This window comes from Homarus americanus, unplaced genomic scaffold (genome assembly GCF_018991925.1).
Source record: "Homarus americanus isolate GMGI-L3 unplaced genomic scaffold, GMGI_Hamer_2.0 scaffold11022, whole genome shotgun sequence".
Lineage (NCBI taxonomy): Eukaryota > Metazoa > Arthropoda > Malacostraca > Decapoda > Nephropidae > Homarus > Homarus americanus.
Genome location: NW_024737068.1, coordinates 15,044,781 through 15,059,352, shown reverse-complemented (window position 1 = coordinate 15,059,352; position 14,572 = coordinate 15,044,781). Strand labels below are relative to the sequence as shown.

The following is a 14,572-nucleotide window of genomic DNA, read 5'->3' as shown; positions in this document are numbered from 1 at the left end:
GCTGAACTCTATCTATCGGGTGCTGGACAACTTGTACCCAAGCAAATCGTACCCATCAGAACATGTTAACTCGTACCCAATTTAAAGAGACAGTATATATATATATATATATATATATATATATATATATATATATATATATATATATATATATATATATATATATATATCATGTAGATCCACAATGGAATGTGGACACGGTTGATTTCAATACTATATGAATAGCAATGCGTTTAAAAAAAGTGTTATTTGACCTTAATTTCAACAAATTAAGAGCAAATATGTCTGCTCTCTCTCTCTAAATAGGAAGAGCGTGAATATTGGGTGACACAAATCGTTACTTTTTATGCATGTCTATATTTTGTTGACTTATGACCATTTTAATCGTTTACATCGCCCAGTTTATAAAATGAAACTGCCAAATCTATTAGCCTGAAATCTGTAAAATTGCAATAAAGTTATTCTAAACCACATAGTGTGAAATAAGTACTTGTTGTGCAATGTTTGTGACAGATAACATACTTATGTAATGAGATGTAACCATTATAAAGCCTGCATTACTTTTCCCTATTTCACTGCACTTTCCTACAAGATTTACATAATCTTTTTTTTGTAATCATAGATAAAGCTAAAATGCATGGTATATATACTAATAGGTAGGGATTATCTCTTGAATTGGGTGTAAGTAATCTTGGGTACGAGTTATCTTGGGTATATTGTCATGGGTACAATATGACCCTAACCCCTATCTATCTACAGCCCTGCCCCTCTTGAAAGTTAGGTAATAGGTAAATTTATGATAGCAGCAAGGTTTTGATTTTTCCATAAAAAATACATTTTTCCTATGGTTCTTGTTGTTATTCAAACAAACATGACCTTTGTTTCTGGTGCTAACCGACCTAACCTAACCTAACCTAACCTAACCTAACCGAAACCTGGCTACTATCCTAAATTGACCAGGTAAGATTAGGTAAGTTTCTTTGGCTAGATCATGTTCTATTAGGTTTTGTGCAGTGTTGTATCAGCTTTATAACTTACTATCATCCAAAGAACATGAGAAAAAAAATAACAAAATCTAACTACTTTTGGTGTTAGCCATCTGCTCAACCTTTACACAGAACCTAAATTACAGGATCACTAATGATTTTACTAAATATAGACACAGGAATTCCAACAGCTGACAAGTCATTATAAAGCTACATATCCTCATTACATACAGTATATATCACAGAAAAAAAATTCCTATACAACTATATGCTAAATATATATATATACTTACTCTCATTATTTAGCCTACAGAACGGTTGTATTAACTCCACAAATCTCAAATTATTCTTCAGGCAAAGATTATCTGCATCCTCACTACACAGTATAGCCACTTGTGGTGCAAAAGCATTTTGAAGATACTCGTGAGGAGTTAGTTTGCACTGAGCCATTATCAGGGCTATTAGTAGAGATCATTTGTTACAAAAGAGCAGCCGTCTGAAAACAGTATTACTTTAAAACATGTCACTGGGAGGCTGAACATCAACCCTTGTAAACAGATGATCTTGTGTCATGGCGAATATAGAAACAAGTGATCATCGTCCACCCTGTTTCACCTCCCGGCCCTTACCACTATCAAACATTTATATATATACTGTTATAAAGGTACATCATTAATAACTTAATTGATACTATTATTGTATTAATATCATGAATTCTTTAAAATATTGTACTGAATTGCAAATATTAAGTGAACCCAGGGTATTTATTTAGACTTGAAAATCAGCAGGGAGGCCGTTTTGGAATCCCCTGCACAGATAATTTATACATTAATTTATAAACTCATTTCACCAAAGATCCACAGCAATTAATGCACCTTATTTACCACAATTCAGTGTTTGCCACAATACTCAAACATTTTGCTTGAAATTGACAGGTCAAGTGCGGGACAATCCTAACTTAATCCTTTTATTCCTAGATTGGGGGTCAGGTATACCCAGTGAGATGAGAGGACCAGCATTTGCCCAGCTTATACTGTTGGGTATGGGATGTTTGGTTCACACTCTGGATGGGATGGAGAAAGGAAACTCACAATGTGCTCTCTGTATACATGTTGTATTGGAAAAACAATGCAGCTTGGTGCTGGGAAGTGGCAGAGTGGTTACAAGCGTGATGTAGAGAGAGCTGGTTGGTGAGGGTGCTCAGAGGAAGACAGCTTGTGGGTCGCCATGCTCGCCGGCGGGAGCGAGGACCGCCAGGCAGGAGGAGGAGGAGGAGGAGGTGTTGCTTGCTGCGAGGCTGTAGGTAGAAGAAGGAGCAGGTCACAGCGAGGTGAGGTCTTATATAGCGGGGGTAGGCGTGGCTTGGCAGTTGACCTACGCTTTGTTAGGCGGCGATAGAGGCCGACCTTAGACTATGAGGCGTAGGCTGGGGAATTTGAAGAGGGGTCGGCTAGTCAGCAACAAACGGCAGTTGTAGTTGTAGGGGAGATAACCACTACAATACTTCCCCTTCCCTCCAGGACGTGCAGGAGACTTGTTGTCGGCAGGGTTGTATCCCACTTGTGAGACCTAACGGCGAGGGCGTGGATGAGCCGGCCGCTACGGAAGATAACTTTGTCTAGAGACACGAGATCTGTGGGAGAAGCAGAGGGTTGTGGAGGCGAGGAATGTGGTGCTTCTCTCGCGGCAGGTACACAGTCTTCAGTAGCGCCGGGTGGGGTGTCTGGGTCCATAGGGCCGGCTGCAGGGTCGTCAGGAGCAGTAGGTACCACGACAGCAGCAGGGTGCAGGACAGCAGCAGGGTTCAAGACGGCAGCAGGGTGGAGGACAGGAGCAGGGGGCACCTGGGGAAGAAAAGAGGGTGCCCAGAAATGTTGTGGGTGAGGTGGTGCTGCAAGGAGTAATGGTGGGCAGACTGGCTGAGGAGGTGCGGGATGAATGTGTTCAGGGCGGTTGGAAGGCTGGCGTGGAGCAGTAGCCTTGAATGCAGAAACCGCCTGACATAGTGTTTGTAGTAGGTTGTGACGGGCAGCAGGAGTGAGGTGGTCAAGGTCAGAAGTAAGGAGTGTGGTGGAGGTTATGGCGCCTACCCGTCTCAGTCGATGTCGCTTCGCCTTGTGGTTACAGGGAGCCTCACAGCGTCTCGCGTTAGCAGCAAAATGTTGATGGTACCAACAGGGGGTAGATACACTATGCTGGGGGCGGCGTCTGAGGCAGGACGGGTGTGTTGGGGTCGGTAGGACGTGGTTCTTGGGGCAGGAAGAGGAGCAGCTGCATGCTTGGAGGAGCAGAGGTGCTCTAGGGTGTCTAACCTGCGGTGTAGGGACTGTAGCTGTAAAGCCGATGAGCGCTGCCTCCGTGTGGATAAGCCAGTCTTCAATGTTGTGATTGAAGACTGGGAGAGTGATCAGTTTCTCCTCCATATAATTTTTTTATGGTGGGTAAAAAACAGTCCGAAAACGTGGAGGACTTTCGTCGGCAACCAGATAATTATGAGGACGGTACTCTGATTCAACACGGACGAATCCAGAGATATCAAAAGTGGGGGGGGGGGTGGTCAAAGAAGTTGTTACTTTTACTTTTATCCTCTTCGTCACTGATCGGCTTGTTAGCTGTTTTTTTTTTTGAGGGGGGGAGGTACAATACTTCAAGATTAAAGAAAAGTATTGAAATTTTTGGATGAAAGGCGGGGGTCCGGACCCCCAGGACCCTTCTCGATTCGCCCCTGCAATGATTGATTGATTGTAGTAATGTTTATAATAGTTTTAAGCAGTATCATTTGTAGTAGTTTTAGGCAATAGTAGTAGTGCTTGTAGTGTGGGGTTCATGATGCTTGGTTCACACTCAGGATGGGGTGGAGAAAGGAAACTCACAATGTGCTCTCTGGATACATGTTGTATTGGATGTACAATGCAACTTGGTGCTGGGAAGGCAGCATGGTTACAAGCGTGATGTAGAGAGAGCTGGTTGGTGAGGATGCTCAGAGGAGGACCAGCCTGTGGGTCGCCATGCTCGCCGGCGGGAGCGAGGACCGCCGGGCAGGCGGAGGAGGAGGAGGTGTTGCTGGCTGGTTGGTGTAGGCAGAAAGAGACAGGTCACCACGAGGTCAGGTCTTAAATAGCGGGGGGTAGGCGTGGCTTAGTAGTTGACCTCCGCTCCGTGGGCGGCGCTGGTTGACCTAGACCACGAGGCATACACTGGGGGTTTGGTGGGGTCGGCTACTCAGCGACAAACAGCGTTTGTAGGGGAGAAATCCACTACAGTAGTACTGTAGTTTGGTGCAGTGGTAGTTGTTATTACTAGCTTGATTTTAATTTAATATTAAATACTTCAAAATAGCTCTCGATATAGAAATAGGGAACCAGTTTAAGTATGAAGGAAATCAGTGATTTCTATTAATTTATAATTTCATCACTTAGCTTAGCTACTAGCACCCGTGGGTAGATTGTTATTACTAGTGTAATATAAGTTAATGGATATCAGATCATAACTTCTTATGACTAGATTACTGCGTAAAGATAAACTGTATTAATTTAAGCAGTTCAGTTTTCATATAAGCCAAATACAGGTAATCAGTGAAACTAGAGAAAAACAAATAATAAGTTACCATAATAGCTGAGTGAACCATGTATTATAGACAACACCTAAAGGTTTCAACACTACTAGAGGCTGTCGCTACACTTGTCAAGTTTGTTTGTGTCAGCAGCTGTAGGAGGCACAGGTCCATCCAGTACACTGTCACGTATGTACAGTGTATTACAATAGCTAAATGAAAATGTCATATTTTATTATTATTGTATTTGCACAGAAAGATCACATTTAGTGTCATAACAGCACTTTAATTAAACATAAAAATTAGCTTTTCGTAAAAATCTAGACGGTGAATGCAGGGTTCCGAATTATGATAATTGAATTTAATAAAAAATATATACGTATTACATCTACTATTATAATTGTACAATATTTTTAGTGACTTAAGCAAAACCCGAGACTTAAACTTAGATCATTTCATGGGTCCATAAGCCCTTCTGCTCATTGTATTACTGGATAATTATTGATGAGATCCCCTCCTCTGATATCATACAGTAAATTATATTAAAAACGCTGTAATTTCACTGTGTTGTAGTGGACACTGTCGTACTTTGGGCAAAAAAGTGGTTATTTCTAAATGAAACCTAAACAAGTGGCCAAAGTGTTGTGAGAAGACCTTGCCAACCTAACCTAACCTAACCTAACCTAACTTTCTTACTACCTAGGAGAGGACTCTACCCTTCAGACCCCCAGGCATATTAAACAGAAAGAACTTGTTGTAATATGGTGTAATTTTGTTTTGTTTTTTATGGACGTGAGACAAGCCGCCTGGACCGGTCCGACTAATTACCCAAATGTAGCCGCAATGAAGTCAAATGATGGTGTCATAAAGTCACAAAAAATTGGTAAACTTAATTTAATCTGAGTTGTGTTAGGTTAGGTTAGGTTAGGTTAGGTTAGGTTAGGTTAGGTTAGGTTAGGTTAGGTACATTCACTTGAACCATTAACTCAAATAAATTAAGTTTACCAATTTTTTGTGGCTTCGTGACACCAAATACTAGTCGAGAAGTGATTGGTAACCCGATTTATTCATGTAGGACCATTATTTGACTTCATTGCGGCTACATTTGGGTAATTAGTCGGACCCGCCTGGACCGAGCGGCTTATAAACAGACAATGAGCGCAGGGAAAAATCAGGCATCGATTTATCATTGGGAAAGACAAAGTAGTGCTGTTAATGCAAGCCTAGGGTCCTAAGTATCTAACAAATGAAGCATATGCCCAATAAATGAATATCATATCCGAACCGAGTGATGAAAATATAATAAGAAAGAAAACTCCATAACAAATGACATGGTGGTCTGTATCTAGTTAATATTAACCTATTACTGTTTATAGCGATCGTTACACTGTGAAACATATTCCCAGATAACCAACTGTCATAGAAAAATTGTTCTACTGTATGGAAGGTAACTCCTTTCTAACCTAAGTTTTTATTCCTAAGCTCCATCAACCTGAGGACACCATGGGTGTGCTTTAACTGCTGACAAGCATTTCCCTGAGACTGAGCAAATGCTAAGTGATTGAATTCTTCCCAGTGACCTTTCCTTGTCTAATTAATCTACCTAAGCTAATGTGCTTCCATTCTAGGGTAGATAAGTTAGGTAGCAGTTGCTGGAAGTGTTAGACTGGGTAGCATTAAAAATTTCCTGTCAATGAAATATTTAATACAAATAAAGTCAATAAGACATTGCTAGGAGGGGTAATGGTGGAGGTTCATTAGTGTTCAGGATGAGAAGGTTGCCTGAATTATATGAAAATTGCAACCCTCCGCCTGTTTTAGGATACACTGTTGCTAAGGTAAGAAAGACTATTTCAGTAGACAATTTGGTAAATTTTTACTTTAGGACACGAGTCCCTAGGGATTGACCAATATGTTTTTCCAGTGTATTTCGGTGTGTTGTAAGCGAATCTGACCTTTACTTTTGTCGGAAGTTGCTCGGTTTTTGCCCCAGCAATAATAGGGCAGAGCTTGGGAAATTGGAGTTTTTGGGTTGGGGAAGAAACGAAAACGAGACAAATACCTAACAAAACCTAACCTAACCCTTAGCAGGGGGCTCCACCCCTAGACCCTAATTGCAGGGTCTCAATTGTTTCTCTTACTATTGACAACACAACATACATACAGGGACATTGTTTTTCACTCTTGATTTTTTTTAATTTTTGCATTTCTTTATGGTTCTATATTATTATTATTATCATTATCATTATTATTATTATTATTATTATTATTATTATTATTATTATTATTACATTATCGCCCCCCAGGCCCCGATGTGGGTCAGTGACCTGTGCCCGGGTGGGCTAATCCCCGTAAAAAAGAAAAGAAAAATTAGGGGTTCGGGATTGACGGTTAATCCGAAAGTCGGTTAATCGAGGGCTGGTTACCTCGTAAATGCGAAATCGCGGAAAGTGAAACCGCGTAAAGCGGGGTATTACTGTATATATAAAATTTTTTAGTAAAAAAAAACACGAATGGTCAAAACCGCGATAAAAAAAACGCGAAAAACACAGGATTACTGTATTTACAATACAGGTTGACAACCCTTTATCCGAAATTCCAAAAACCGAAAGTTTTTTTTTGTTGGGCTCTCTCTCTCTCTTTTTTTTTTTTTATTTTTTTTTTTTTTTATACAGGGATTATTAGCCCACCCTGACACAGATCACTGACCTGCATCGGGGCTTGGGGGGCGAAAATGTAATAGTAATAATAATTATAATAATAATAATTATTCATAGTAAATAAAATTTTTAATAAGAATAAACCAAAATAAAATAACAATGATTACAACAATAATAATAATAATAATAATAATAAAAATAATAAAAAGAATAAAAATAAAATATAATAATAAAATTAATAATAATAATAATAACAATAATATTGTAATAATAAAATAATACAGTAAAAAATTACAAGAATGAAAAAAGATCAAAAGTGAGAAACACGACCTAGACCTATGAATTATTATTATTATTATAATTTTTATTATATTTTCGACCCCCAGGCCCCAATGTGGGTCAGTGATCTATGCCCGGGTGATCTAATACACATTAAAAAAAAGAAAAAAAAACATTCTGAAAACCGAAAAATTCCAAAAACCAAAATGCCTCTGGCCCCAAGGATTTTGGATAAGAGATTGTCAACCTGTACAGGTAAAGGAAATTACTGACTAGAATGAATGGTTCCCTGTCCCAGCTGTGAAAATGCTGGCAACTTTAAAACTACCCACAGACATTCTTGGGTACATCCAGGGTGTCATCTGCGAATAATAGAGGACAGCGAAAAAAATCTGCAGACTTGGGGGGGGGGGGCCTGTATTACAAAAAAATACCACAGATTGCCTTTGGATGAGACTTCAGCCTGAAATCAGTTAGGAATGATGACATGAACCAAACTAACGTGACCGAACTTAATGATCTTTTTAGTTTTCAATTCCCCTTGATCAGCTTAGGTTAGTTTGGTTCATGTCTTCCCTCTCTTTAGTGTCAAACATGACTTTCTGTTCTTGTAGAATGTCTTCACTGCATCAAACAGGTTCTCCCTAACCCCATACGTCTTCATATCCTCTCACAGCATCTGCATCTCTTGGTCAACTCATCATATACTGTACTGTATACTGAACCTACTCTAAATCCATAAATGCTGCTCACAGTTTCCCTTTTTTTAACACGCTATAGTATATCATTTTGGCAAGCACTTTTACTAGAAGTATTTGGTTCTTCAGCCATTCATCTGGTACTTTTGCTGTTTGCCATGCCATCTAACGCAATCTCAGTTGGATACATCAATATCCAGTACTGTACTGGTAGATACCGGGTAATTCTTCTCTACGTGTTTCAGTGTCCCTGCTCTATTTCCTTCTTTAGCTACTTCTAGTTTCACTCATCCCTTCTCCTGCCTCCAACTTCAAGTCTTTTTCCTTGTTTCCATCATTAGGTACTGTGCCATTTAATTTTTTAACATTTCCTCCCACCTCCTCGGTATCTTTTCTTCAGTTGCTGTTACTGTACTCCCTTCCCTGTCCCTTGTTTTATTTATATATTAATTACAGTACAGTACAGTGTTTTTCTTCTTTAATTATAATTATTGCTTACTTTTCTTCCCAGTTTCACACCATTTTCCTAACACATTTATTCTCTTATCTATATTCTTGTTTCTTCATCTATTGGAACATTTTTTGCAGATATATTTTCTCAGCTTATAACTTCCTTGCCATACTTTATATCTGTGTTGCATCTGTACAGTATCCCCTCTTCTTTTAGAGCCTTTTTTACTGAAATAATTTTTTTAGACTACATACTATATATACTGTATTTAAAAATTACATTTATGAATTGTCATATACTGTACCTGTATGTTATCATTAGGCAAATGCTTTGCGTTTACAGTCGTACTGTAGATCCTAATTCCTTTGGCAAATCATTTCCAGGACTAGATGTGTGTGTGTGTAATATTTGAAGATCCACCCAACAAACTTTGCATTTGAGTGTAAGAAACCAAGATTTTGAGGGGCTCAAAATGCTTTCAGCCTGGAACAGGTTAACAGGACGGGGAGCTGATGGCCCTGTTAATCCCACCTCACCCCCTGGGATGCAGGCCATGGCAGCATCTTTACAAAGGCGCTTTGCTCGTGGTGTTCAATACAATAGTAAGTCATGTATGTTTTAAAACTTTATGTACTGTACATATTACAATATTCATCTTCTATATACTGTATACAGTGGTCCCTCGGTTAACGAACACAATTCGTTCCAGAGGGTCGTTCGTTAACTGAATCCATTGTTTCAATGGGATATGGGGTAATTGGTTCCAGCCACAGAAAAGTACATACAAAGTAAAAAAAAAAAATGCAGTAAAGTACACTTACTTTGAGGTGTGTATGTAGAAGGTTCCTGGTTGATGATGATGATGGGAATTAGAAGCAGGGCTGGAGGAGAAGGGAGAAGAGAAGGAAGTGGGGATGGAGGAGAAATCACCTTTCAGGGGACCCATGCTTGATGCCGTCATTTCACCAATAAAATTTTAAGCTCACTAGGTGTAATTCAAGATTATTTTATTTAAATCAACACTGCACTGCGCTATATATTATCAATATGTTAACTAAATTTCAGAATGATCAATAATTTCAGTGAAAAATTAGAAAAATATTCAAGACGCCAACAAAATAGATGTTCACTCCACTGTCAACAAGGCCCAACTGACGCCTTGTGGCTGAGTCAAGCGTCTGATGGGCGCACAAAAAACTAGTTCCCTGTACTGCATATATTATCAATATGTTAAATACTACTGTAAATGTTAAAATGACTAATAATTTTAATATAAAAAATGCTAAAATATTAAAGAGCACAACTTTCTTGATATTTACTCCACTGGAAACGAATGTAAACATAGAACAGATTACTGAATTGGCAGACTAGCCCATCAGCTGATGCTCACAACAAAACGTGATGTTCGTAAGGTTTTCGTTAATCAAATTTTTGTTCGTTAATCGAATTGAAGATTCTTATGGAAGGTAATTCGTTAACCGAAATTTCATTAACCGAACCGTTCGTTAACCGAGGGACCACTGTACAGTACTGTACAGGTATCTTGATGCAGTACCGCCGGCAAAGCCGTGGGCTCGTAACACTCGTCTTGCCCGCGGTGCCTACCGTTTCTGTGTGGATGTCGGTCACACTAGAATAACCCGTTATAGTACATCCTTCTTTCCTCACACAGCCAAACTGTGGAATGCTCTGCCTTCTTCTGTGTTCCCACACTCATACAATCTGTCTCACTTCAAAAAGCTGGTTTTCCGGCATCTTCGTGGTGTAGATTAATATAATCTTTATCTTTTCAATATTAATTTCTTTTTACTCTTTATTTTTTCACCCCTAGGCCCCGTTGTGGGTCGATGACCTGTGCCCGGGTGGGCTATTCCCGTAAAAAAAAGGGGGGGGGTGGGGGGGGCTGGAAAATAGGAGGATGTTCTGGAACATCACCCGGTGCACGCTAGTCGGACGTTCTGGAACGTCACCTGGGGCCTAAGGGTGAAACATTAAATTTTTTTACAGTGCAGTAGGCCCTTAAAATTTGTGGGGGTTAGGAAGAATGTTGGTGATACAGCAGAGGGAAGTTGAGCACCTCATTTTTTATACGTAATTGTTTCTACATTCCGTATAAAGGACTTCATACAGGTACTTTATAATATTTTTATTATATACTGCCCTATAGATATTGATATGCATGATTTTGCTTCTTTGCAGTGAAAATAGTAATTAGAGGGGACCGAAATGTTGGGAAGACCTGTCTCTTTAAACGCCTTCAGGGCCAACCATTCCATGAAGAGTATACACCTACAGAAGAAATACAGGTTTGTCCATTACAGTTTGCTTGACTTTGTTAATACAGATATAATAATGATAACACCCTGTACAGTGTACAGTTGTAATAATATTTATTCAGAATATTCATCAAACAGTTTGTTAGACATGTACAGTACTGTAATATACACAAGCAGGTACAGTATACAGTTTAACATATTTATAGACAATGCAGGTATTGTACTAGTATATAACAATAGTAAGGCAATGGTAGCATGGGAGGGGACTTCCTCTCTTGTGTGGAGGAAGCCGGCCTTCTACACAAGCTTCGAGTTTTATTAAGGTTTAAATGTTTTTATAAAAGTTGTAAGTTATACATTACTTGTTTTTACCTTTCATTATTTGGTTTTAGTCTTTTAAGACTTTATTTTAATTCAGCGACATATGACCTAAGCTGCTGTGTCACCAGGGATGTAATTACCACACTCAATCGATCAATCAGTCAACCAAGGATATCTGACAAAATTTAGGGGTTTGGGTGGTTAAATGGTTAATACTGATCACATTTAAGCTATGGTCACACTAGCCACTGATATCCTTGGACTGTGTGATTTTGAGGCTGGGTTGGGGCCACCCAGCCATCGGAATGGTCACAAAGCAAAGCGAACCATCAGCCCAGTTCATCACAAACCCACTTTTGAGATTGATTCTAACTTGCTCAAATAAATCAAGTACTGTATTGCCTCTTAGGACCAAGAAGTTTGTTGGTCCATGATGCAGTGGTTCCAGCACAACACAAGCTGGCTGCTGGATGTGTTGTTTACCATTGCATGTCAAGCAAGTGTTGAGTGATAAATTTTTGGATCAGTAATTGACCAATGATTATAGATTTTCATTTACAATTAGATTTCATCAAATGTATGTTTATTATTTTATCTTTTTTATTATGATAGTTACAACATTTTTTATTGTTGTTTTCATTTTGATAAGGGAGGCTACTACAGATTCTCATTACAGTACTTTCAATCGTTCACTGGTAACATGCTCAGTAAAGACGGTCAGGCCAAACCACCCAAATCCATGAAAACCAGTGGACGGCTGGGTGAAAAACCAATTCTAAGGCTGGACCCAGCGGTTTCAATGACTAGTGTGAATGCTGCTTTATACTTTATATGCTTTAGTGGGTTGGGTCTTAATGAAAATTATTTTGCACCCCAACTTGAGTCAACTAAAAGTGGAAGAGGGACTTACCATAGTTGCTGGTAAGTACCGGTTGTTAATACTGTATATGAAAAGACCCATAGAAAGACTAACTGTCAGCAGAACATAAGGTTTTATGGAAAATTGGAGGCAATTAGTGGCAGTAATGGGACCATTTATCTGGCGTCCTGGTATCTGGAATGCTCCAGAAACTCTGGAAAAAATTATTTAAATAGAGTACCAAGTTCTTATTCAACTTATGTAGCGGTTTCATTCTACTGTTTGTTTTCCTTTTCTCTGTTGAAGATTTTAGTTTACATAATGAAGGTACCCTGTTAATAATTATTTTTTATAGCTACACTACATAAATTATCTTTACAGGTGGCCAGCATACAGTGGAATTACAAAGCAACAGATGATGTTGTCAAAGTTGAGGTTTGGGACATTGTAGATAAAGGAAAAAAAAAGAAAAAAGTAAGTTGACATTAGTAACTCTATGATAATTTATTTAAACCTTCATGTTAAAAAGATTGATTCTCATTTGTGGCAGTTTTCATTCAGTGATTGTGAACTTATTGATAGGAAGAGTACAGTATCATTATTTTTTTTTTTTTTTACTGTGTTTGGGTTATGCTTCTAGAAATACATTAAATAAATAATGTAGTGGAGATTTTATGATTTAAATACAGAATTGTATCTGGTGATATGTAATTCTTCAGTGATTCATACCTATTGTTGAATACAGTTAAGTACATTTATCAATGTCTTGCAAAGGAAAATGAGAAATATCAATAAAGAATGTGTAAATTCATTGTCAACAAGTCATCTGGTTATTGTGTCGGAAAAAGGAGAGACATAGTATACCACTTATCTGTATGAACTTTTGAAAATCCATAAGTAAATAAGTACCTTTGTTTCTTTCTTTCTTGCAGACAGTGCTCATGAAGTGTGCTGTATAATTCTTTATTTATTTATTTTTCAGATTAAGGGGCTGAAACTAGATAATGCCAATCTGGAATTTGAAGAGCCAGCTTTGGATGCTGAGTTTCTTGATGTGTATAAAGGGACTAATGGTGTTATACTCATGCTGGATATGACAAAGAACTGGTATGATGCTTTCCTAATATTTACATTTATACAGTATTATATATTCAAGTAAATTCTGTATATTTTATCTCGGTGCACCATTAATATACTTTGAGTATCAGAAAACTTTAATTTGAATAAACAATGGATCAATGAAATCATAATGGTAAATTATATGGCACAAGAGGAAGGAAGTATATACTATATAAACTTTGAGGCTTGAATTATGAGATGTTTAGATGCCAAGAATAATAGCCATTGTTGTGGAATATCTGAGAAGAAAGATGTGAATATTATAGAAATCAGTGACACAAGAAAAAATACAGTTAGAAGAGTTATTAATATCAATATGATATCGATCATTAAACAATGACTTTTGTGGTTTCTGTATTAAATTTTTTTTGTAGAAAGAAACAAAAAGATTCTAACAGCATTTTTTTTTTACCTTATATTCTTCCCCAGGACTTTTGAATATGTACGTCGGGAGATTGTAAACGTCCCAGCACACATTCCAGTGCTGGTGCTTGCTAATCATCGTGACATGGGCCACCACCGGGTTGTTTCGGAGGATGATGTTCGATTCTTTATTGAAGCTTTGGAAAGGTTCTGTATCGCAGTTTATTGAATGGTGGTGTTGTAAGCAGATCTTACTCGGAAGTTTGGGATATAAATAATATTCATTTATTGTCAAGTATCCTCTCTTGCCCATATGCATTTGCTCATTGGAGTAATATTAAATTGTTTTGGATCTTTTATCAATTTCAGTGTCACGATAAACACATTTTAAAGATTTTTTTTTTGCATATAGGAGTAAAGTAAAAGTTATGATGGATTGTTGTGATATATGTTGTTGGGGTATTCTATAAGGTTGGTGATACTGGGTGACTCATGTTTTACATAAGCTAAGTCCTTGAAACACCTTGAAAAAGTAGTTAGAGTAACCTAGAGATTATTTTCTCTTTCCTCCTGTCATGTAAGCTTTTATTTTTTGAAGAGGGTCCTTAGAGAAGAGTATCCTGGAGGTGTGTGAAAGTAGAGGAAAGGCCTGGTGTTTACACTTTAATTTAGGATAGGTGTTGCTTAGAGTAGATGTAATGAGATTGTTCCATTTCTTAGAAGTGAGTTTCAGGAATCAAGTTGTTCCTTTCTATTAACCTTCCAGAGAGAAGCTGTCATGATAGTGGAACAATCGATGCTTATCAGAAGTTGTTAGGCACATCAAAACAGTATCCATTCATTTGGTAGGATGTATCACTCAGAGATGGGTTTCCATATTTTGTGGAAGAATGGAAATTTGAGATCACCAAAATTCTTTTCCTTCTAGCAGGCATTCAAGGTAATATCTTAGCTCATCAGAAAACTTACTGTTCCACCAAGGCCATACAATATTGTAAGGGAGATTT

General features: G+C 38.2%; 2 protein-coding genes across 5 annotated transcripts in view; one reads left to right on the top strand and one right to left on the bottom strand.

The window, feature by feature from the left end:
* Positions 1-1,581, bottom strand: part of LOC121872994 (trafficking protein particle complex subunit 8-like) — a 37,478-nt gene extending 35,897 nt beyond the window's left edge. For all 3 annotated transcript variants that reach the window (XM_042376217.1, XM_042376218.1, XM_042376219.1), the window contains exon 1: positions 1,280-1,581. In XM_042376217.1, the coding sequence (XP_042232151.1) occupies positions 1,280-1,436 (157 nt within the window). In that variant the 5' untranslated portion in view covers positions 1,437-1,581. The remainder of the gene's footprint in view (positions 1-1,279) is intronic.
* Positions 1,582-4,624: 3,043 nt separating this feature from the next.
* Positions 4,625-14,572, top strand: part of LOC121872993 (rab-like protein 6) — a 29,382-nt gene continuing 19,434 nt past the window's right edge. Inside the window, exons 1-6 of one of the 2 annotated variants that reach the window (XM_042376215.1) lie at positions 4,625-4,728; positions 9,011-9,229; positions 10,827-10,933; positions 12,465-12,557; positions 13,066-13,190; positions 13,632-13,772. In XM_042376215.1, the coding sequence (XP_042232149.1) occupies positions 9,100-9,229; positions 10,827-10,933; positions 12,465-12,557; positions 13,066-13,190; positions 13,632-13,772 (596 nt within the window). In that variant the 5' untranslated portion in view covers positions 4,625-4,728; positions 9,011-9,099. The remainder of the gene's footprint in view (positions 4,729-9,010; positions 9,230-10,826; positions 10,934-12,464; positions 12,558-13,065; positions 13,191-13,631; positions 13,773-14,572) is intronic. The other variant, XM_042376216.1, reaches the window with a different exon arrangement.